The following is a 22,866-nucleotide window of genomic DNA, read 5'->3' as shown; positions in this document are numbered from 1 at the left end:
CTGCTATGCTCCACAGGGAACTCTCACTCCACATCCCTGTTCTCCATTGCTTTGACCGTTGTCCAGAAACAATCCTTTGGGCTTAAACTTTCCCCTGCTTGTCTCAGCTCACACACAGTCTGCAGGGGGAGTTGGACAGAGCTGAACAGCTGAGTGGATCGATCAGTTTCTGGGGGAGGAGGAGAGAACCTTTCCCAGATGCATTCTTCTGTGTGCACACTTTAAAGACTTGTCTCTGTACTGATGATTGTGGGCTTTGCCTCTTGCAGAGTGTTTTTGAAGGCATTACTGAAGAGGCATGCTCCTCTTACAGATCTAGGCATGTACCTAAGCATATGGTGCTCCAACGTTACCCAAATACTCAAGGAAAAGGTAAGACTTGGAGACCTTTCTAGAATGTGTCCATCCCCTCTGTAGAGCAGTGTTAAAGTTACTATGGGAATGATCTTGACAATGAATCCCTGGATTTTTTATAGAATTAAAAGGACAGCTTCACAATTACCTTTTTGTACCTATTAAGGGGCTTCCCACCTTGCCCTGCTTCTTGGTTTGCTGTTCTGGCTGTCTCATGCCAAGCTGTGTGGGATGAATTTCTTGGGTTCAGTCTGCTGCCAGTGGGGCAGAGGAGCAGTGTGTTCCCATGATGAGATGCCTGAAAAGGCTGTCCCCTCCAGGTTGGAAGCTCTGCCAACAATTCCCAGTAGCATGAGCAAGTGTAAATATCTCTGCGATTAGGAACACTGAGATCATCAGATTGGCTCAGACCTGTGGTCCATCGAGACCAGTGTTCCTCTCTCTGACATTGGCCAGCAGCAGATGCTTCAGAGAAGGTGCCAGAACTCCTGCCCTAACATAGTCCTGGCTCACTTTGCATTGTCTCCTCTATGGATTCACCCCAGTACCTTCGTCTAGGTCCCCATGTGGCTGAGATAATAGCTTTATCTATCAAACTGAACTGATTTCACAGCAGCCCATCTCCCTCCAGTCTCTTTGCTTGTGAATAAAATAAAGAATAAACTCTGAGCAGCTCAGCTGGCCTATTATGCTCCAGTACCTTTCTGCACACTGGCAGGAGTGTGAGGCCAGGGACCCTGCTGTTAGCATCTCCCATGGGAAATGGGTGACAGCAGTTCTGGAGGCATGTGTGTCAGGCAGCAGAGTAGCCAGTGTTTCTTCCCTGAGCTAATGAAACAATCCACTGGGCAAAAGTGATTCTGCAGAGGGCAGGATTGTCTAGTGGTTACAGCACTAGCTGGGGCTTGGCAGCTCTGGGTTCCACTTCACTGACTGCCCATGTAACCACAGCCCACTTACTTAGTCTCTCTGGGTCTTCATTCCCTGCCTGTAAAATGGGGATAATGATCTTTCCTTTCTCCATTTGTCTGTCTTTGCTATTAGAGTGTGGGCAGGGACTCTCTTACTATGAGTACGTGCAGCACTCTGTACTTTGGGACCGTGATCTCTTCTGGCACTATAGATGTTATCCTAATCCATATAACTCTCTCACGCGTGAACTCCACAGAAAAACGATAAAAGACAAAAACACAATCTCTCCCTTTGGCAAACACTATCTCTCCCCTCGGTGAACGCTTTTCATAAAGTGGTCTCTCCATAGCTGACCCCTCTGTTCTCACCCTCAAAGGAAATTTTCACGACGCCTTTGAAGGATGAGCCTGGGAGCATACATTTATAACTTTGCTAGATGCTAAAAATCATGGACTCAATAAAGACACTGGCTTTATGGCTCATTACGACAATCTGTAACTCACTATCTCCCATTTTTGTCCTATAACTGCAGAGGTGTTAACTGCTGACTTCACCTTGAATGGTCCTTTGTAATAACTTCTTGTGCGTGGGTGGCCAGTGACCCGGCTGTTTGGGGAGGCTAGCCCTTGGCCCCTCCTCTTCTGCCTCCCTCCCCCCCTCCCCAGGAGCCAAGAGAACCCCCACGGCAGCCCCAGTGCCGGGCTGCTGGGGAGGTGAGGCGCCAGGCCTGGTTCTCCAGGTGGCACCACCTCCAGCCCCGGTGCTCCGGGCGCCACGGCCAGCTCCGGGAGGCCAGGCAGCGCAGCCACAATAGCACCAGCCCTCCTGACTCCCTGCTGGAGGCAGGTCAGCCAAGGCAGAGCGGGAACTGCAGGAGGGGGCCTGGCTTGGGGGCAGAGTGTGGGCAGGGCCACGCTAGGCTGTTTGGGAAGGCACAGCTAACCCTTGCCTACAATACCCGCCGCCCATGTCCTTGTGCTAAACAATCTGTCCCACCTTGTATTTAGCTGTGACACTGAGTACCTTTCCCAGCCCTGAAGAAGCTCAAAAGTTTCTCTTTCACCAACAGAAGATGGTCCAATAAAAGATGTTACCTCACCCACCTGGTATCTCTAATATTATAAAGTGACTCTTTGGAACACAGGAGTCCTCCATGCTAGTTCAACCTGCTTATCCCCTCCAGGTTGGTATTCTGGCTCTCACCACTCTGGATTAGACCAGCGATCCTTTCTAGTCTGGTATCCGATCTGGTGCCACACTGCATCAGACTCTTGGTCCTATCTACTCTGGTGGCTATAAGTGATGGCAAACTCATCAGATCTTTGTTCCTGTCTATTCTGATAGTCCATCTCCTGCAGTGGTTTAGAACCTGCTACCTCACTCCACTTGCCCCCTTTAATGCACCTTGGCTGGGATCCAGGCTGTCTGAGAGTGGGATTAACCATTCCTGATCACTTATACACTCACAAAGAGTTGATTACATAGCAGGAGCTGTCCCCAGTTACCCAACAGAGGCGCTTGAGCCTGGAGGAACAAGGTGCAGTTTCTTGGCTCTGCAGCAGTGGGCAGAAAGGAACCACTCCCCTAGATCTGTTAGGTCAGCAGATTCTTGTGCCTCTGAACAGTGAGCCACGTGCATAGTGTTTGCCCAGAGACCAGGCCCTATCTAGTGTAGCTATACAATTACTGCTTCGTAGCACAATGGGGTACTGATCTTGGCTGAGGCCTTTGGGCTCTACTCTAATATGAATGAGTAACCCCCCGAATAGGCCCCTCAAAATAGAATCTCCATTTAAAAAGCCCATGTGCATATCACCTAACCACGATTGATGAGCAGACACAGACATAGGTGGTGTTTCTGAAACACAAGTTTCTATAAAAGCTTGCAGGTTTGGTTTTACAAATCTGAAATGTTCAGCCAGATCTGCCCTGCCACTGTGTCTTTGAAGAATCTACTATTAAAAAGCCCATATTGGGAAATGTCTTTATTTAGAAAAACTATGTTTAGGGACAGAAAAAAGTGGACCATGACCCTTTGAAAAGTCTGAGTCTGGATTCTGTGCCTAGACAGTCAGGTTGCTCTCAGCTTGTTTTTTTTGTTTTTGTTTTATTATCTCTGGCTTTTGATCATTACATTTCCCTCCCCATGGTGGCTTTTGACCTGTTTTCTTCATGGTTGCTATGCATGTTGCTTGGGGTAAGATCATTTCTGTAGTTTCTTAAATGACTGGAACTGAGGCCCTCCACCCCGTTAGGAAAATAAAACCAGTTGTGGCCCCACTTCAGCTCTGCCATACATCTTAGCTACACATCTTAATGCATGCATCTTCAATGCATGCACTCTCTGTGCATTGTGAAACATTGCTGTTGATGTTAATGTGATGCTTCCTTTCCTTCCTTAAGTGCTTTAAGCAGTGAATTAGTGATATTGACATTTAAAGCATCATTAGTAGCATCTGAGTGAGTGCCTTTTGAAATGACGGAAGCAGTCACATCTCAGAGCACTTGTTTCAGGCTCTCTGCAAACTCAGGCACTTATGGCTGCATCAGTTATGCACAGATCATTGTTTGGAGGTTTTCTTTGCAACAATAGCTGGTCACTTCCCCTTTATTTTAATGAAAACTGAGTCACTGAAGGATAACTGACAGATCTTTCAGAGTAGCAGCCGTGTTAGTCTGTATCCACAAAAAGAAAAGGAGTACTTGTGGCACCTTAGAGACTAACAAATTTATTTGAGCATAAGCTTTCGTGAGCTACACCTCACTTCATCAGATGGCATGCATCCGATAAAGTGAGCTGTAGCTCACGAAAGCTTAAGCTCAAATAAATGTGTTAGTCTCTAACGTGCCACAAGTACTCCTTTTCTTTTGACAGATTTTTATGTGCACACAAATGAGGCGATGTGCCTTACGCTGCAAAATGCTGCTCTCTATGAGACATTGTACTCAATAGAACTCAACCACTGGGCTTTGGATCAGGCCCCAAATCCTCCATGTATTACTCATTAAAGGGGGAGGGGTAATAAAACTCGGGCTTTTGCCCTTTATGTTTTATGGTGAGAAGAGGGCCTGAAAGGAGTTTTGTGTTGCCTGTTTGTTTTGAATTCTTATTGGACTGAATTATCTTTTCGCCCAGATATTTGCAGGGCAATTGAATTAAATAGAGCTTTAAACAGCCTGAATAAATAAATAAAAAACCCCTTACACAATTGTCACATCCTTTGTACCTGTGATGTTGTCCAACCACCCTGTTATTCAGTGATCCATAGAGTCTTCCAGGGGAGACAAGATGTGAATTTCTAGTGCAAAACCCAGTGGCAATGAGGAAGAATTTCAGGCCTTTATCCATCGCAAACAAGCTAGAAAAGGGCAAAAGCCCCATTAAGAGTTTCCTTGACAGGTCACTTGTAGGAATGAATTCTGGAGGAACTCAGCAGCTTGCTTGCTAAGTAGTGTTTATCCTTAGTAACAGTTTTATTGCAGTGGCACTTAGGGACCAAGCCCCATTGTGCTGGCCACACCTGTTATAGAGAGAGAGAGATTCTGCACAGCTGAGCAACGACTAACTGTAGAAAGCACCATTCAAAACAAGAATGGGTTCTTGTGTGGATGCTGCATCTCCCTGACATGCTGTTCAGGGCCTGTATTGGACTGAACTCTTAGGCTCCTGTGTGTTCTGTTGGCTCTTATAAGCTAAGCAGGGTCAAGGCCAGTCAGCACTTGGATGGGAGACAGTCCAGCAAAATCCAGATGCTGCCACCAAAGCAAAAAAAAAAAAAAAAGAAAGCTGTCCCTGAAGCGCATGCGGGGTTTAAGATCTGTGTGCGCACACACCTGCACACAGCTTAGGGGGAACAGGGGGTGCCATTTTAGGGGGTCCCAGTGGATAGGGCAGTGGACTGAGACTCGCAAGATGTGGGGTCAGTTCCCAGCTCTGCCATTTATTCCCTGTGTGAGCTTGGGCAAGTCACTGTGCCTCAGTTCCCCATCTTTATGGGAGTAATAACCCTTCCTCTCCTCCCACCCTGTGTCTTGTCATAGAATCATAGAATACCAGGGTTGGAAGGGACCTCAGGACTATCATCTAGTCCAACCCCCTGCTCAAAGCAGGGCCAATACCTAATTTTTGCCCTAGATCCCTAAATGGCCCCCTCAAGAATTGAACTCACAACCCTGGGTTTAGCAGGCCAATGCTCAAACCACTGAGCTTATCCGCCTGGTCAGTTTAGGCTGCAAGGGCTGCCAGGCAGGCACTATTCTGTATGATGCGTACAGTGTCTAGTGCAATGCGGTCCAAATCTCAGTTGGGTCTCGAGGTGCTACTGGAATATAAACAGGAGAACACTGACCGTCCATCTGCTTGTGCTTGCTGACAGTCCTGCTGTGCGGTTTGCATGGTCAGGGGTGTGTTAATCCCAGTTCTCTGGCCATTTTCCAGTTGGGCTGCTCCCTAAATTTTCTCTGCTGTGTCAACAGGTTCCAAGATCCTTCACTTCTTGTCCCAACCTGTTGTGCAGTGTTGCTGTTAAACAGCTGCCCCATTTCACTCCAGAGGTGGCTGCATTTCAGAGGTGGGTGCAGCATTTCCCCCTATGTAGTTGTGTGATCTCTAGCTGAGCAGTTCAATGGACAATGTCAGTTTCTATTTATAGCTCACTGGGGCTGACCTGCTCTCTGACCCATGCGGAGGAGAGGGGGCCAGCTCGGGGGTCTCGCAGGGCAGCTGTGCAGTCATGCACACTCAAATGCTGCAGAATCCTTCATCCCAGTGCAGAATGCTAGCAGGGCTCTGGTTTCAATGTATCCCCTTGCAGAGCTCTCTAGGTCCTTCCAAATCTCTCCCCAGAGCTAGGTGTAATCACCTATTGTACTATGGGCCTAATTTCCCTAGCTGGAATCCCAGGCAGGGATTAGTTATAGAAACAAGACTGTTGGACCCAGTGTTTAGGAGGAGATCTTAAATTCCATCACCCACTCACTGCAAGGCAGGGGGGAAGGACTCAGGCGATCTGGGTTCTAATCCCGCCTTTGGCACTGATCAACTGTAGCCCCTTGCCCCAGTCACTTGTGTCTGCCTGTTTCCCCTCTCACCCGCTGTCTGGTCTGTTTCGGATGTTAGTGCTGCAGGGACTGTCTTTCACTGTCTGTACAGTGCCCAGCACCACAAGGACATGATCACAGCTGAGAACTTTGCTCCAATAATACAAATCAAGTGACCTTCCCTGCATCGTGGGGAGGGGAAAAAGGCAAGCAAAAAGAGGTAAGGAATGGAGATAGAGTAGGTCAGAGGCAGGAAAAGAAACAGTGCAGATAAAAGCAGGACTAAAAGCACAGATGAGAGAGAGTAAATGTCTTGAAGAAAGAGGCTTGGAGGTAGAAATAACCCAAAGAGTTTGCAACACTGGACTGCAAGTTCTTGGGGGTAGCTCCCCACACAAAAGGGCCCTGATCTCAGCCGAGCAGGGCCTGTCTCTTGGTGTGTGTCTGGGCAGTGCCTGGCACAGTGGGTCCCTGATCCCAACCCTCCCCTTACACTAATAACAATCCTGGCTGCCTGAGCTGGAAACATTGTGTGCCTGCTTTATCACAGGCAGAGGAGCTGGGGACCTGGCTGGGCCAAACTCAAGTGGTGCTGTGACCCCAAGTGCCAGGCTCCATTAACACCAGTCTCACAGCTGCGGAGATGGGTGTGTTGGGGCTCCTGGGCCCAGAGGTTCAGGCTGCTGGTGGGGTGGGGGAGTGCCTACGAGAGGAAGAGGAGGGTCAGGTGAAGCGGTCCCTCCCCTCGTTTTACTGCAGCAGCCCCCGTTTACACAGGTGTAAGTCAGGCCACATGCTGCCAGACTGGGGGGTGGGGGGGGAAACCCTGGCCCGTGCCTGCCTGGGGCCCGATCAGTGCCCGCTCCGCCCGCAGCCCACACCTAGCTGGCTCAGCCCCGACGGGCGCCTGGCCTGGAGCCGAGTATCTCGTGCAGGCAGGGCTGGGCAAGCGGCCCAGGGGGAGGGGAGGGGAAGGGAAGCCGGAGCCAGCCTTGCCAGATGTGGGAAAGGGGACGAGGGGGTGCTGCGCCTCCCCCCGCCACGCCTGCCAGCGACAGGGCGGCTGTGCTTGGACCCTCCCACTCCTGCTGCTCCCCCGGTGCGGTGCCTCTGCCCGCCGTGGGGAGGGGGAAGCTCGCTCCGGCGCTCGCTCTCACACGCCCGCTGCTGGGGGGACCGGAGAGCTGCGCCCTGCGGGTGGCGCATCGGTGCGCGGGGGTCCCCCCCTTCCCCAGCTCGTGGAGCGTCCCCAGCCCGCCGGGGAGGAGGAGAGGGCCCGGGGCGGCCAGCATGCGGTAGCCCTGGGCGGGAGGAAGGAAGGGGCTCCGGACGGGAGACGCCTGTCATGTTGGCCGGGCTGCTCCTGGGGGCTGCCTGTGTGTCCCTGGTCCTCCCGGGCAGCCCGGGCAGAGCCTATCCCGGCAGGAAGAAGGCGCCCAGCTTTGCCGCGGACAGGTACCGACCCCAGCCCCCATGCCGGGGGCAGCCAAGTCCCAGGCACCCGGCAAGGCGGCGGGAGCCGCCCGGTGCCGCGGAGGTCAAGCCAGGCAGCGGAGCGTGGCCCCAACGCCTGGGTCTGGCTGTGCCACCACCCCCGCGGGAGGGGGGATCTCGGGGTCCGTCTGTTCCGCACGCCGCTGTGTGAGCCCCGTGCCTCGTGTCCGGCTGCCCCCTGGGCGTGTGTCCGTGCGCGGGGCGTGTCAGCGTGGGAGCGCTGCGCCTGGCTCTATCTCGCTGCCCGGCGCCTGTCATAGAATCATAGAATATCAGGGTTGGAAGGGACCCCTGAAGGTCATCTAGTCCAACCCCCTGCTCGAAGCAGGACCCCCTGCTGTCCACAGGACTGTCCTGTGTGTGCAAGGCTCGGGCCCTTTTTCTCTCTGTGTGTGTCTGGCCAGGGGCGGGCTCTGCCCTTCCCATCCGTCTGTCTGTCCGGGGCACACTCCTGGCCTTTGCGCCGGGTGTGTGTGTAGAAAGCTCAATCTTCCTGCGTCTGTCTGCCCATGTGTGATCGCCATGCCTCACTGCGTCCTGTGTGTGTCTGTCTGTCCCTCTCAGTGTCTTGTCTCCCTGTGGGTCTGTCTGTGCCTTTCCCCTTTGCTTGTCTGTCTAGGTCACACACCAGGCCTTCGCTCTGTGTGTGTGTGTGTGTTACCCACCATCTGTCTGCCTGCATGTGTTTGGGTCTGGGTCACACTCCAGGTTTTTGCTCTGTGATGTGTGTCGCTGCACTGTTGCTTCCTGCCAGGGCAGGGAGAAGGATGAGGGAATCCTGGGCTGCCCTTCCCCCAGCAGTTCCTGTTGGGAGCAGAGGGGATGTCAGTCCCAGGACCCTGTTCCCCAGCATAGAGCTCACACTCTTGGTCTCCTAGAGGCAGCTCCCAGTGGGGCCCTGGTGGAGTCACAGCCTCAGGAAAGCAAGGGCTCCAGGGAACATGGAAAGCCAAGCAGCCCCAGGCCTGCATCCTGCTGACTGGTGCTAACCCCCATGGGGCCTTAGTTGGGTCTCTGCCCAGAGGGGCCATCCCTGCATCTGCAGCAGGAGGAGAGGTGGGGGCAGCTGGTCCTTCCCACGCTGCCGTATATACTCCCTGAACCTTTGTTCTGGGGCCACTCTCACCATCCTGAAGTCCTGACCCAGAGAATCTCATGTTTCTCTCCTTCCCAGGCACCGTGTGGGGCCGCATGTTTGCCTCTCGGGCTTCGGGAGTGGATGCTGCCCCGGGTGGATGCCATCCCCAGCCAGCGGGCAGTGCACTCTGCGTGAGTATCCTGTGCCCTCCATGACCCACCACCCCCACCTGGTACCTGCAGCACAGACTGCGCTTCCCCTATCGGCCCCCAGGTGCCCGGTACTCTGCCTCTCCATGGCAGAATGGCACCCTGGGGAAGGGTGGGGGGCGGTAATAGCAACCACTGACCAGGCCACCCATGGGAGAAACGCCCATCATGGCTCCTATCCCTCCTCCCATCACCGAGAGGGGGCCGTATTCACCCGCTTCCACAAGAGATCCATTCCCCGTCCCCCGACTGCTTCCTTCATGTGTCCCCACCATTCCCTGTCGCCAGCGGCCAATGCTCTCCCATGGGATCTGCAGTCTGTCTGTCCAGCAGGGGGTTGAGGGGCTCTTTCCAGGCAGTGCCTGCTTTCCCCATTGGCCCATGCCAGGCTGGGTGTGTAAGCTGCTGCCCAGGGTGGAGATGTCACAGTGGGGTCCCTCTGTCCTGACTGGCATCTCTCCTGGACCCTCTCCCACAGCACTCTGCTCCTTTGGCTGTGGCAGTGGCTGGTGCATCGCCCCCAACGTCTGCTCCTGCCGGGACGGAGAGCAGGGCATCACCTGCCCAGGTAACCAGATCCCCTCGCTGAATGCTTGTGGCCCTTTATCTGCAGCCAGAGCCATTCATAGGAGAAGGGCACTGTCTAGGGCTAAAACCGGGGGGCTGGGAGGCCTTGTGAGGCTGAGCCATCCATGCAGTTGAGTGGTAACATGGTGCCTGTGTGAGGGGCTGCAGCAATGATGGCATAGACTGGCCTGTCCCCAGGGCAGAGAGCCACAAGCGGCGGCCCTGCTGCCAGGCTGCAGTTCCCAGCTCCCCTTTGGAATCAGAGCCCAGGGCTGCCCATCTCCAGTGAGGGAGTGAGGGCTGGGTCCCAATGGCTGGAGACTCCACAAAGCACTATGTGCTGGGAGTAGCGGGGGGCCTCAGAGTGGCGCTGGGAAGCTGTGACCCGGCAAGGGGCTGCAGGCAGCGGCGTGGCTGTCAGTGGGTTTCTGCGCCGGTGTTGTCAGTACGTAGTGCAGGCAGCGGGCTCCCAGGGCAGTTGCCAAACCCTGCTCCAATCGCGGTGCCTGTCTCAACGAGCCAAGACAAACAGAGGTGCGGGCAGGTACAGTGAGGGGCCATCTGCCAGGGGAGGACCCAGCTGACTGGGAGTCTAAGGAAGAACGTGGGTGGGGTGGTGGGGAGTGGCTGGGGAGCCGGAGCTGGCTCGTAGCTCGGGGACAGAGAGCTGGGTGTGCAGAGGACACCCGCTCACCCAGAGGAGGTCCTAGAAGAGAGTCACCTGTGAAGCCCAGGCCCGGTCTCCGGGTGGTGCCACCATGCAGCATGCTCATGGAGAGCCAGTGGGGACCAGAGGACTGTCCAGATCCAGCAGCTTCCACTTTCTATTAACTGCAGCTGAGGCCAGGGTAGGCCTGAGCCCATCTTCTCCATGGGCAGGGTGACACTGGAGCTCCCTGTGCCCAGTGACCCTCATGCTGCAGCATTGATCTCGCCTCCCTGGGTCTCTGCTGCCCCCCGCGATCCTGACTGGACCCTCAGCCTGCTGCCGTGTGTGTTTCAGATCCGCCCAGTGCCTGCGGGGAGTACGGCTGTGACCTTGCCTGTAACCATGGTGGCTGCCAGGAGGTGGCCCGTGTCTGCCCGCTGGGTTTCTCCATGGCGGAGACGGCCAACGGCGTGCGCTGTACGGGTGAGCACTCGCCAGGCCACCCACTGTCGGGCTGAGCCCCGATCAGAGCCCAGGAGGACTGTGAGCGGAGGGGTCTGAGTGCCAGCTGGCATGAGCAGCAATGCAGCCACGCACGGCATGCCAGGGTGGCAGAGGGCGACCTGCACCCACCTGGGGTGTAGTGACCGGGCCACAGACAGAGGTGGATGAGCCTGCTTTAGTCTCGGCTAGCAGAGCTGGGTATTTTCCCTCTGGCATTAGAGGCTTGTCCCATCCATTGGTCCCAAGTTCAATCCCCGCTGACGATGACCCAGTCAGGGCATGAGCTCCTCGCCCAGAGAGCTCCCCCATCCCTGCCTGATTCTCCCCAGGAAAGGCTGGATCTGCTGGCTGGGACAGGAGTGCCACTTTCTCCTTACAGCTGATCTATGGGCTCCCTTAGCATCCCCGCTGGAGTGCCATGTTCCCTCAGCCGTACACAGGACTGGGAGTCCATGGGAGTGTCCACCCATGGGACTGGGTGTGTCCATGGGAGTGGCCAGGTGCCCTCTCCTCTCTAGACCCCTCTGCCAGGTGGCCCTGTCTCTCTCCTAGACATCGACGAGTGCCTGAGCGCCTCCTGTGAGGGACTGTGCGTCAACACCGAGGGAGGCTTTGTGTGTGAGTGTGGCCCAGGCATGCGGCTCTCCGCCAACCGGCACAGCTGCCAGGGTGAGTCCCTGGGCTTCAGGGCGCAGAACGAGGGATCAGAGAGAAAGGTGGGGACTGGGCCGAGTGGCTGGTACTGGTGTGTGTAGGGAGGGTGGTGGGAGCTCTGGGGAGTTGTGGGGAGCGGCTGTCTCATCCTTTCCTCTTCCAGATACAGACGAGTGTCTGGCCACCCCGTGCCAGCACCGGTGCAAGAACAGCATCGGCAGCTATCGGTGCTTCTGTCGCCCCGGCTACCACCTGCACAGCAACCAGCACTCCTGCCTGGGTGAGTGCCTCCTCCTCCTCCTGCTGATCTGGCCCTCCCCATCCCTCCTGAGAAGCCCCTCCTCCCTCCCCACCCAGCCCTGCCCCTTCTCAGACCCCCACCTCCAGTAAGGCTTTGGTTCCAGAGTGCTGCCCAGTCAGTGATACTCCCCCAGGTTGGGGAAGAGCTGCATGCTGGTATCCCCACACTACCACCAGTGGGGCAGCAGAGACACTGAGGGGTGAAGGGGTTTCCTCATGGCCATGGCAAAGTACCTAGGAGTGGGAGGGCTCAGTGGCCAGAGCAAAGATCAGGCCCTCGGTGCATTGGAGCCACTAGGTAGCAGCCGAGCAGATGTTCAGCCCAGCCCCATGAGGTGGGAGCATTCAGGAGGAACGGGGAAAATGGCCCCTTTGGCTGAGATTGTTCTGGCTTCTCCCTGATACAGAAGGGGGAATCCTGGCAGTTAAGGTTCCGCTGTCTCCCTCTTTAGTGAACCGAGCAGGCGTCCTCCCTGGCCTATTCCTGTCCCGTTCCCCGCCATACGGCCCTGTGTCACTGCAGTGACTTGAGCGTTGTCCCACCCAGCTCACCCTGCTGCGGGAGGAGAGGGAATGAGGCCTTGGGGTCATCTATTATTGACGATTTGTGTTGTGGTAGCAGCCAGCAGTCTAACTCCTAGACCAGGCTTCCGTGGGGCTGGGGGCAGGACAGACCCAGAGCAAGGAGATGGGCTCTGCCCCATGGAGCTCACAGTCTGAATCCCTTCATGGTGCCTTTTCAGAGCCAGGGTAGCTCCGAAAAGGACCAGAAAAGGCCTTGCTTTCCCCCGAGGTCCAGTGTGAGGTGCCCCCCACTGTCAGTCTCTGGGGTCACCCCAGGCTGACTCTGCCCCTTGGCCTGGCTGAGGGCCATCTCCAGACGGGCCTGAGATATCAGCGCGTGGCGCTGGGGTGCCCGGCTTTGGGGGCTCCTGGTGAGTGGGCAGACAGGCTGGGCTGGTGGTGAATGCCCAGGCCTGGCCATCTCCCCAGTCCCAGCCTGTGTGGGGAAGGGCTCCACCTGGCTCCTGCCCAGACCCAGTGAGCAAGGACAGCCCCCGGGTCCCCTGCTCTCCCTCGCAGCTGGTGCTGCTGCCAGGCACTGACGCCTGGCTCTGCCACTCCCAGATGTCAATGAGTGCCGACGGCCCAGTGAGAGGCGCCCCTGCCAGCACGCCTGCCACAACACGCCAGGCAGCTTCCTGTGCACCTGCCACCCTGGCTACCGGCTCAGCGGGGACAGGGTGTCCTGTGAAGGTAAGGATGGGCCCCACTCCCATGCCTGTCGGGGGGGAGGGGCGCAAGCTTGCCCACGGTCCCCTGTTGTGGGGAGGGGGCTCTTCCCATTGGCAGAGTGGAGAGGGAGCGAGGGTCGGGCCCTGTGTTCCAGCTATGGTCACGATTCGTGGCACGGGGAGGTTGTCCATGACAGGGGCTGTGGGTCCGGAGAGCTGGACTCTGTGCCCTGCAGCACAGGCAGAGCTGGCATCCCTGGGCCTAGTAGTGTCTTCTCGACATGTCCCGCACCAGTCCCTGGGCCCCGCCCAGCTGCCCTGGCTCTCCCCAAAGAGCTCCGTGTTGTGTTTCCTTCCAGGTTTCCTGAAAACCATCCCGGCCCCGTCTCCCATCCTGCAGTCCCTGCAGCACCCCCCAACTCTGCTGCTGCTCCCTCCCGACTCTGGGGGACCCCTGCTGGCCCCCAGGGCCTCCCCTCCTTCCCAAGCTCCTGCCCCCAGCCCCCGGCCCCCTTCCTTTCTGACTGCCCCACCACACATATCCCCCTTGCTCCCGGCTGTCACTGCTGCCCCTGGTGCGTTCTCGCCATTGCCACCATCGCTGTTCCAAGGGGCAGTCCTGGTGCCCTCGCCTCGTCCTTCTGCTTCTCTGCCGCCCGCCCTCACCACCTCGCCTCCCCCTTGCTGGCACCAGGGGGCACTGCGGGAGCACAGCAGCCATTGGATGGAACCTGGGTGCCTGCAGTGTGCCTGCGAGGTACGTACCCTCCCTCCGGCTCCCCGGCTCCCCCGGCTCCCCCGGCTGCGCTCTGGACAGTCCCCTGCTAACTAGCCTGTCCCATTGCAGGGGGGCCAAGTGGTGTGTGAGGCGGAGAGCTGCTGGATTGCCTGTTCTCACCCGCTGCCCCCAAAGGACAGGGGTTGCTGCCCCAGCTGCACAGGTGAGACTCGCACCCCCTAGCCTCTCTGGTTCAGGCCCACGGGGTCTGTTGGGGTCACCGGAGCCTGGATGGTTCAGTCCCTGCTGGTTCCTGTCCCAGGTGTGGGTGGTGCCCAGCTGGCTGGGCTGTACGGCCGCTTCTTGGCGGTCTGTGTGGGTGCCCAGCTGAGCTGTGGCCCTGAGGGCATGGTGGGCAGACTCATGATATCTCCCGCAAGTGGAGCGGCGAGCCCAGGCCCATGCCCCATAGCCTCACGCTGCCCTTGCTTTCCCGTCTCTCGCAGGCTGTTGGCACGAGGGGGTCGCCCGGGCCGAGGGGGATGTGTTCTCTGTGGCTGACGGGAATTGCACAGTCTGCATGTGCCTGGTGAGCGTGGCACTGGCTAGGGGATCCAGGCACCTCTGGGGTCTCTGGGGAATGATGTGAGCTTGTTACCCAGACTCGGCTGGAGGGGATTCCCCAAGGAGCTTGTCCCCCAAGGAGCTTGTGACATCGGTGCCCAGGGAAGCGGGGAGCCAGAGGCTTAGTGAGGTCACTGTCCAGTTGACTGATTAGAGATAGTGGCCAAGGTGACGTGGCCTCTCAGCTGGGTTTAGGGACAGAGACATGGCCCCTTAGCTGGTGGGCAGGGGCGGAGATGTGGCCCCTTGGCGGGGGGATCAGACATGGCGACATGGCCCCCTCCGTGCGGGGTTGGACATGAGTTTAAATGAACACCCAGAGGAGGGGAGAGCTGCTCAGTACCACGTCGGCACGGGGCCCTGGATCCGTCCCTGGCATTCCCTTTGGTTTCTCTCTCTTCCAGGCCGGCAATGTGTCCTGCATCTCCCCTGAGTGCCCTCCGGGCCCGGGCCCCTGCCCCAGCCCTGCCCAGGCCGACTGCTGCTCCTGCCAGCCAGGTGGGTCCCTCAGCAGCTGCACTGGTCCCTCTGACCCCCCAGTTCTGGAGGCTATGCGGAGTTCCTGGTGCGAGAGGGGTGCCCCATCGGCTGGGCCAATGGGTCTTGTATATCAGGGAGGAGGAGGATTTGGGGAGGTGGAGCCCAGTGACTGCTTCAGTGATGGGGCAACAATGACTACACAGAGAGTGTGTGGTCAGTGATAAGGCAGCATGGCCTACTGGTCAGAGCATGGGATGATAAGTCTGGCCTCCTGAGGTCTCTACCCAGCTGGGGGAACTTGGGCAAGTTGCTTAAGCTCACCGTGCCTCAGTTTCCCTGCCTAGAAATGGGGAGTGTGAACCCTGGGGTGGGCGGGTTGGGGGTTGGTTTGAGGCAGTTGGAGACTTGCACCCACGGGGCCTGTTTGGGAAGCCAGGGTCCCATTGTGTGACGGCTCCGGCTGGCCGTGTTTCCTGCCATCCCGGTACCAACCATCCCTTTCCCCCTGCAGCCACGTGCGATTTCCACGGGCGCACATATATGCACGGCGCCGAATTCGGCTTGGATGGAGACAACTGCACCACCTGCATCTGCCGGGTAGGCCTTAGCCCTCCCCCGCCCCCCAGGGCTCCCTAGCACAGTGCAGGGGGGTCCTCACCACCTGGGGTCAGTGCCTGCTCACGCATCGCAGGGGGAAAGGGCCGCTCCACCCTAGACCTAGGTGCCAGGGAAAGGCACGGCCTGTGGGGATGCCCACGCCAGGGTAGGAATGTGTGGGGCTGGCAGGAAGAGGGCCTTTTCTCCTAGGAGCCGGTGGGGGGGATGTGGAAAGGGAGTTTGGGCTGAAGCCAGGCTGCTTTGGTTGGAGCCAGTGGTGAGCTGGAGCTGGTTCGCACCGGTTTGCTAGAACTGGTTGTTAAATTTAGAAGCCCTTTAGAGGGGGGTTGGATGGGGCAGGAGTCCCGGGGGGCGGGGGTGGGCAACAACCCCCTCGTGGGGTGAAAAGGGAACCCGTTGTTAAGATTTTGGCAGCTCATCACTGGTTGGAGCCTTCTGCGTGAAAGCTCTGGCAGGGCCTGGGGTGCAGTGACAATGAGGAGGGAGAGGAAGGAGACGTGGGGCACCGCCCTGCCCCCTTTTTCCTCCAGCTCGTGTGCGACATGTCTCTTCCCCAGGGTGGCGAGGTGGAGTGCTCCTTCGCGCCCTGTCCTGAGCTGGCATGTCCCCGCCAGGACTGGCTGCTGGCCCCGGGGCAGTGCTGCTTCTCCTGCCAGGAGCCTGCATCAGTATCAGGTGAAAGCTTGCGCAGGGCCGTGCGCATGTGTGAGCGAGGGGCAGGGGCCTGTGTGTGTGACGGGCAGGGTGTTTTTGTCATGGGCAGGGGGATGGGCAAGGTGTGTGTATCATGGGTGGGTAGGACTAGGGCTCTGTGTGTGTGTGTCACAGGCAGAGTGTGTGTCTATTATCTACTGTGCCAGGCCTTCTCATCTGCCCAGGGCCTGCCACCTCTCAGGCTTTGCCCACTGGGCTCCCTGCCCCTCCTCTCTATTCCCCATCTCTCCCATCGGCCCCAGCCCAGCTCTGAAGCTCTCACTCTCTCTCCCTGGCCAGGTTGCTTCGTGGATGACAATGGGGTAGAGTTTCCGATTGGACAGATCTGGTCTCCGGGTGATCCCTGTGAGTTATGCATCTGCCAGGTGAATGAGAACCTGCTCTACTTCACTCTCCTTACCTGTCCTCGCAGTATGCAGCCCACCCTCTCTGCCCTCTGCCCTGCGCTAGACTTTCCTGGCTTGGGCTGGCAGCCGAGCGCTGTACCTTATGGACATTGAACCCTTCAGAAGGATCCCACAGCTCTCTCCTGGTGTGTGCTCACCTGGCACTGAAGCGCAGCCCCCCATCGGGTGGACTGTGCCAGCACACAGCATCGGTGGGCCAGGGCTGGCTGTGCAGGGCACTCAGCCAGGCCGTGTGTGCCGTGAGTTTCTGTCAAGTGCTTCTCTCTTGCAGGCAGACGGCTCGGTGAGCTGCAAGAGGACAGACTGTTTGGAGACATGTCCTCACCCCATTCAAATCCCTGGCCAGTGCTGCCCGGACTGCTCAGCAGGTAACGGGGCCTGGGGTCCCCTCCCAGGGAGCCACCATCTGTAGTGAGAAGCATAACCCACCAAGAGCACCTCGCAGCAGGGTACCCCCAGGGAATGAGGAGCCACTAATCACTGAAAACCCAGGGACAGGGTAGCTCCCCCCTCCACGGTCCAGCCAGCCCTCATCCTCTCTGCTCAGACAGACATCAGCCAGGCCACTGAGTGCTGTTGGGGACATGAAGACCCAACCACCTCCTACAGGCCAAGCAGCCCTCAGATGGGAACAGCTTTTGGTCATCACCAGTGTGGGGCTGACTTTGAACCAGCGACCCAGCTGTGAATGGCTCTCTCTCCATCCCTTGAGCCTTTCTGGTGGAGAGGGCTCTGGGTGTGTCCCACACAGGTTCTGTCCCTGCTCCTGGTCTCTCCACTCTGCCAGGTGTGCCCTGGCCCCCTGGGAGGCGGTTGACTTTCTGGTGAGAGGTGTCATGATCATGCCTTTCCTTCTCTCTCCTCCCTGAAGGCTGCACCTACATGGGAAGGATCTTCTACAACAACGAAATCTTCCCTTCTGCCCTAGACCCCTGCCTCAGCTGCATCTGCCTGGTAAGGGCTTCACCTTCTCTCCAAGCATGTCTTTAGGAAAGGTCTCTCAGGTCCATTAGATCAAAGGGTCTAAGCCAAGGGGCTTTGTCCAGCCTAAGGCTGCACATTCAACTTCAGGCCTGGGGCTGCTCCAGATGTGCAGAGCATGGAGGCAGGCACCAAGGTCCCTGGACCAGGAAAGAAGAGTCCAGTGGGGTGAGGCTGTGAGTGAAAGATGCCATGGGGAACAGAAAAGGGTCCATGGGGGTTGTCTTCTGTGGGGAAAATGAGGTGAACACAGGTTTGAGGTCAGGCACTGTCTTTGAACTCAAACATTCTACTTTTGCTGTTGCTGTCCACGGAGAGTCCTGCTGATTGTCCTCCCTAGATGGCTCAGGGTGGGGAGAGGGTGGCTGGCTGGATGCTGTGGGTCTAGAGCAGAGGGAGTCTGGCTTGCCCTCCCTAGGTTGTCAAATGGGGGATTTTCCTCAGCAGAAAATTTCAACAAAAATGGAAAAAAATTGTTTTCTTCTAAGTTTTATGCAGAAAATTTCAATTTTTCAATGGAAACTGGAAAGCAGAAATATTTCAATTAAAAATGAAGTCGCTGTGCATCATGGGAGTTGTAGTTCGGTTGCTTCATACTCCCAGTCTCCTCTGTGGGTTGGGCTCCCTGGTTGGACTACATCTCCCATGCATCAGGGGAGGCAGTTGCATCATGAGAGATGTAGTCTAGGCAGGGAGTCCAGCCCAAAGAGAAGAATGGGGACATGAGGCAATTGAACTAACACTCCTATGGTCAATGCAAGAGCAGTTTCTAATCAGAATATTACGGTTTTTGGATATTCATTTTTTTGGATGAAAAATGGACGCTTCTTGCAAAAAGTTTAATTTTGTTGAAAACTCAATTTCCCATTTAAAAGCTTGTTTCAAAGGAGAATTTCCCACCAGCCGTAGGCGGAACCCACTGTGTCTCCTGCCAGTCGTAGTCTCCGAGTCATCTGCCTACCTTGTGTTGCTGCTAAGGCAGAGTCCTAGTGTTACTATTCTGTGTCCTACAGCTGGGCTCTGTGGCTTGCTCCCCTGTGGACTGTATCATCTTCTGTATGTATCCATTCCACCCGGAGGGAGAATGCTGCCCTGTCTGTTATGGTAAGCGCCACAGCCTTGGCGAGCACCGGAGTTCTACCCTGGCTGCTTCCATACCACCGTGGGCTTCGACCACCTCTGATCTCACCACCAGGGGAAGGGGGTCTGGTGTGGTCAGTACTGGGATGGGAGATCTCACATGCTGGTGGGTCATCGCCAGCCCTGCATTGGGGGGCTCAGTCCAGAGAGCTCCTCTGTGAGTCATTGCTAACCCCAATGCCCCTGTGCAGTACTAGGGGTGCTGTGCTGCTGAGGGAGGCATGGGGGCTCAGTAGAGGGTGCTTTCTTCTCACAGTCAGGACTGACCCCAGGGTGCCAGGAGCTGTGCTGCAGGGAGCAACGTGGGGTGTTGTGCTGCAGGGAGTGGGGTAGGTTACTCAGTAGAAGGCTTTCCCAGTGCATCAGGGAGGCTTGATAGGGGTGTTCTCCTCTTACAGTCAGCGCTGACCCCAGTGTCCCAGTGCAGAGCCAGGGGGACTGTGCAGTCTGATGTGCTTTCTTGTGAGTGAGTTGTAAAATGAAGGCCCTAACCACTTGTGGTCATGAAAACTCCCTTTGTACTTTAGTGAGGTTCAGGGTGTTGCCTTTGGGTAATTCCCCAAGCAGTGTGAATTAGGTACAACATTCAGCTTCACTTCCTGTCCTATACTCTCTTGTGCAGTGTTGCCGTAGGCTGCTAAACACCTGCCGCATCCTCGTCTCAGAGGTGGCTGCAGGTCAGTGTTGGGTGAAGTGATTCTTCTGTTGTTGTTTGGCTTACAACAGTGCCTGGAGACCCTAGCTGAGATCAGACCCCATTGTGCTAGGCACTGTACATACACACAACAACCTCTTCAGGGCAGGGACTGTCCCTAAAAAGGCAAGGCAAGTAAAGGGCAAGAAGAGAAACTGAGGCACGGAGTGGGGAAGTGACTTGCCCAAGGTCACCCAGAAGAGACAAGAATAGAACTCAGGTGTCCTGACTCCCAGCCTTGTGCGCTATCTACTTGGCCATACCACCTCTCCCCTTCTTCCATTCTGTCTCTCTGTGTGTGTGTTACTCTCACATCCGATCTCTATATAGTTACTGTAATGTTAAAGCTTGTCTCTCACCCTGGCCGGGTATCTGTCCCCTGCAGATTGTAACTACGAAGGCAGGAAGGTGGTGAATGGACAGACGTTCATACCAGAGGGTGAGCCCTGCATTCACTGCACTTGCCAGGTGAGCTGTGCCCCTCTCAGGGGAGGGAGCTGTTGGGGATTGTTCTGTGGGGACTGGATGAAGGATGGGAATGGGCATTACTCAGCATCATCCAAGAGTCCCGTGGACTTTGTTGCCATGAGTGTCTATCCTGTGAGGCCTCCAGGGGCTGGTGTGAGGGGACACTGGGCCCTGCTGGGAACTGCACTCTCGGGGGGCTGGTGTGATATGGGCCGAGGGGACGCTGGGAACTGCACTCTCGGAGGCTGGTGTGATATGGGCCAAGGGGGTGCTGGAAGCTGCCCTTTGGAGGGCTGGTGTGATATGGGCTGAGGGGACGCTGGGAGCTGCACTACAGGGGGAGCGGGAGGGGGTCTGGGGCTGGTGTGATATGGGCTGAGGGGATGCTGGGAGTTCCCCTTTGGCTCCTGTAGTGCGGCAGGCCTTTGCTTTGGACAAGGGTCCAGTGGGCCTGGGCATGACTGAAGGAAAAGCCAGCGGGTTGCTGGGGGTGTGGAGGCGCTGGCAGGCTCCCTGCTGTCCCCACAGATTGGGGTAGTTTGTCCTGGCCGGGCAGAGAGATGGGCAATGTGGGTGCTCACGGGGTGTCGTGTCTCACCCCTTCCTTTTCTCCCTCTCTCAGTTGGGGGAGGTGAGCTGCAAGAGGAGGCCCTGCGCCCAGTCCTGCACTGAACCCTCGGCGCTTCCTGCCGCCTGCTGCCCTGCCTGCCAAGGTAATAGCCCCGCATGCCTGGCCTCCCCACCCCTGTGCCCTTGAGGTTGGCATGGGCCATTCCCCCCGGCCCCGCCTACAGAGGGAGCTTTGCCCTTGTGGTGATGACCCTGAACAGGTTGCTGTCATGGACCGAAGCCAGGAGGGCTGGAGCGGAAATGTGATCCTCCGCTGCATGAGCTATGGAGCAGGCCCCTTCGCGCAGCATCAACAAGAGCTGACTCAGAACCTCTGTGTGTGGCAAGGCCACTAGAGGGGCATGGAGAGCAGGCCTGATGTGTGGGGTCCCTTGGCACCTCCAGCCCGTAGGGGCCCTGGGGTCAGTCACTGCAGCGCCTCCAGGTGAGGCTGTAACTGGGTGCCACTGTCTGGGGTGGGAGAGCCCCCGGGGTTAAGGTAGCCCTGTAGGACAAGCTCCCCAACCTTGCCTGAGGGGCATGTGTAGGGGAGCTCAGTGCCAGGCTGTGGAGCGGGCATCCAGGCTTTGTGCCTGGGCTCTTGGGGCTCCCTAACCTCAGGCCCTTGCCGTACAGCACTCTGGCCCGCCCATGGGCCCCATGGCCCCAAACAGGTGGACCACAGCCATCGGGGAAGGCGCTAACGTTGTCCCTGTCTCCATTAACCTCAGACACCCCAGTCCCTCGGGAGAGCAGCTTTGGCCCTGTCCACATGGACGACGCAGAGGTTGGGAAATCCGCATCCCGCAATCCCAGAGAGAACTCCATGGCCCAGCCCAGGGCCAGTGACTGCCGCCTCTGCCCCAGTACCCCGGCTCCTGCTTCTCCCAGCCCAGAGCGCCAGCTCCTTGCAGGAAGGAAAACGCTCCACTGGGATGCTGGGCCTGTGAACACGGCTGGGCCCCCTCCAGCTGGGCCAAGGTCCTTTGGATACCGTACGGCTCCCTTGGGTTCTTCTCTGCACCCCATCGTTCTGATGGAAACCTCTGGGCCGGGGACTGCAGTTCCAAGCCCCGATCAGCCCCCTTCACTCACCCCTGCAGGGCCCAGAACTGCCCTCCTGACCCTCACCCCCTTGGTCCCTGCTCCTCAGAAGCATTCTACGGTCCCATCAGAGGGAGCGGAGCCACCCCCGCGTGAGAAAAGCACTCCTACCCAGCCAGCTGTGTAGTACCCCTTGCCGAGGGGATGGGGAGTGCCCAGCCCGTCACAGCAGCGTGAGGAGGAGGAGGAAGCCGGCAGGAGTGATGAGCTTGATCGAGCAGGGTAGGGGAGGGAAAGGAGCTGTCACGTTGTTCTGAGCAACATGAATGGGAAGAACCACTGCCACTTCCCCTGCCAGTGCCCTGCCCGCTCCCTCCCTGGATCCCGCTGGACAGCAGATGCCTCAGAAGGAGCAACGTGTGGGAGGCTCCACACCATGCTGGTGGAGAGGAGGCGGCTTGGCCCTGGCCCAGCTGCCTGAGCAATCTCAGGAGATGAGGGGTGCCATGATGCTCTGGGAGGACATGGTGCCTAGCTGAGGTACCATGACTCAAGATTTTCCAGGCATGTGTGAGCTGCCAGCCTCCTTACAGCCAAAGTGCGGGAGGAGATGGGGAAGGGCTGAGAGCATGCTGCAGCTCCCTGCATCGGGTGGGACGTGCCCACCTGGTCCCAAGGGACGATCCCTGTGCAGGGCTCCTGAGACAGGTGAATCTCCCCACCCTCTGGGGTGGTCCCTGCCTCAGCCAAGCCCAGAGCCCCTGGCTCCAGCCCCAAAATCTCCCGCCACTTCTTGCAGACTCGTGTTTAAATCTGAGAGCTGAGATTTCAAAACTTCCTAAGGAATTTGAACACCCAGTTCCCAACTGGGCATCCGGATCCCCTGGGCTGCTTTGCAATTCCCACCCTAGATTCCTTAGGGCTGCTGGGAGGTTTTCCCAAGCTACCCCTGATGGACAGGTATCTGATCAGTCATCAGGGCCAGCCTCCCATTTCTATGGTGAATAGTAATAAAGTTTTCCCTTCTAATCCAAGTGTTCCCTGCTGCCACCTACAGCTGGCTCTGGCCATGGGGACGAGTGCTAACTGGGTGGGCTCAGCAACCCCAGAGTTGATACCCTTAATGGTGGGGTGATGGCCTGGAGGTGGCAGCTTCTTCCTCTCCTACCACCATCTCCTCAGCCAGTCCTGGATCTGGCTCTTCGTGCAGTGGCTGATCTCACTAGGGGAGGGGCTGCAGGTGTCTGATGTGAAGGGGATGTAGAGCGGGGAGCCTACTGCTGGCTTGGTCTCCCCAAGCAACTTCACTTAGCTCCTGGCTAGGAGGGGAGAGAGGAGGGATCCTTGCGGGACCCCATGTCTGGGAGCAGGTG

At 57.2% G+C, this 22,866-nt stretch overlaps 1 protein-coding gene across 5 annotated transcripts; it reads left to right on the top strand.

Moving 5' to 3' along the window:
- Positions 1 to 22,522, top strand: VWCE (von Willebrand factor C and EGF domains). Of its 5 annotated transcripts, XM_073346912.2 has the most exons (22): positions 1 to 372; positions 2,336 to 2,449; positions 5,743 to 5,837; positions 8,975 to 9,069; positions 9,566 to 9,655; positions 10,658 to 10,786; positions 11,360 to 11,476; positions 11,625 to 11,741; positions 12,890 to 13,018; positions 13,356 to 13,753; positions 13,844 to 13,937; positions 14,221 to 14,303; positions 14,743 to 14,836; positions 15,330 to 15,415; positions 15,994 to 16,111; positions 16,430 to 16,515; positions 16,829 to 16,925; positions 17,429 to 17,511; positions 18,552 to 18,642; positions 19,758 to 19,840; positions 20,463 to 20,553; positions 21,181 to 22,522. In XM_073346912.2, exons 2-22 carry the CDS (start codon positions 2,420 to 2,422, stop codon positions 21,678 to 21,680), a joined length of 2,706 nt encoding a protein of 901 aa, XP_073203013.2. In that variant the 5' UTR covers positions 1 to 372; positions 2,336 to 2,419; the 3' UTR covers positions 21,681 to 22,522. The 5 variants fall into 5 exon arrangements, with proteins under 5 accessions (XP_073203013.2, XP_073203012.2, XP_073203011.2 ...); XM_073346911.2 differs by lacking the exon at positions 2,336 to 2,449 and having other exon boundaries at positions 16,430 to 16,495; positions 16,833 to 16,925; XM_073346910.2 differs by lacking the exon at positions 2,336 to 2,449.
- The last annotated feature ends 344 nt before the right edge of the window (positions 22,523 to 22,866 follow it).

The sequence above is a fragment of the Lepidochelys kempii genome, chromosome 6 (genome assembly GCF_965140285.1).
Source record: "Lepidochelys kempii isolate rLepKem1 chromosome 6, rLepKem1.hap1, whole genome shotgun sequence".
Classification (NCBI taxonomy): Eukaryota; Metazoa; Chordata; order Testudines; family Cheloniidae; genus Lepidochelys; species Lepidochelys kempii.
This window is presented reverse-complemented; position numbering and strand designations above follow the sequence as displayed.

Bases quoted from the DNA above. Each gene is read 5' to 3' on its own strand.
- VWCE (XM_073346910.2), top strand. From the start codon at position 244: ATGATTGTGGGCTTTGCCTCTTGCAGAGTGTTTTTGAAGGCATTACTG. The intron at 13,938-14,220 runs GTGAGACTCGCA...CGTCTCTCGCAG, and splicing joins TTGCTGCCCCAGCTGCACAG to GCTGTTGGCACGAGGGGGTC. The intron at 19,841-20,462 runs GTGAGCTGTGCC...TCCCTCTCTCAG, and splicing joins GCATTCACTGCACTTGCCAG to TTGGGGGAGGTGAGCTGCAA.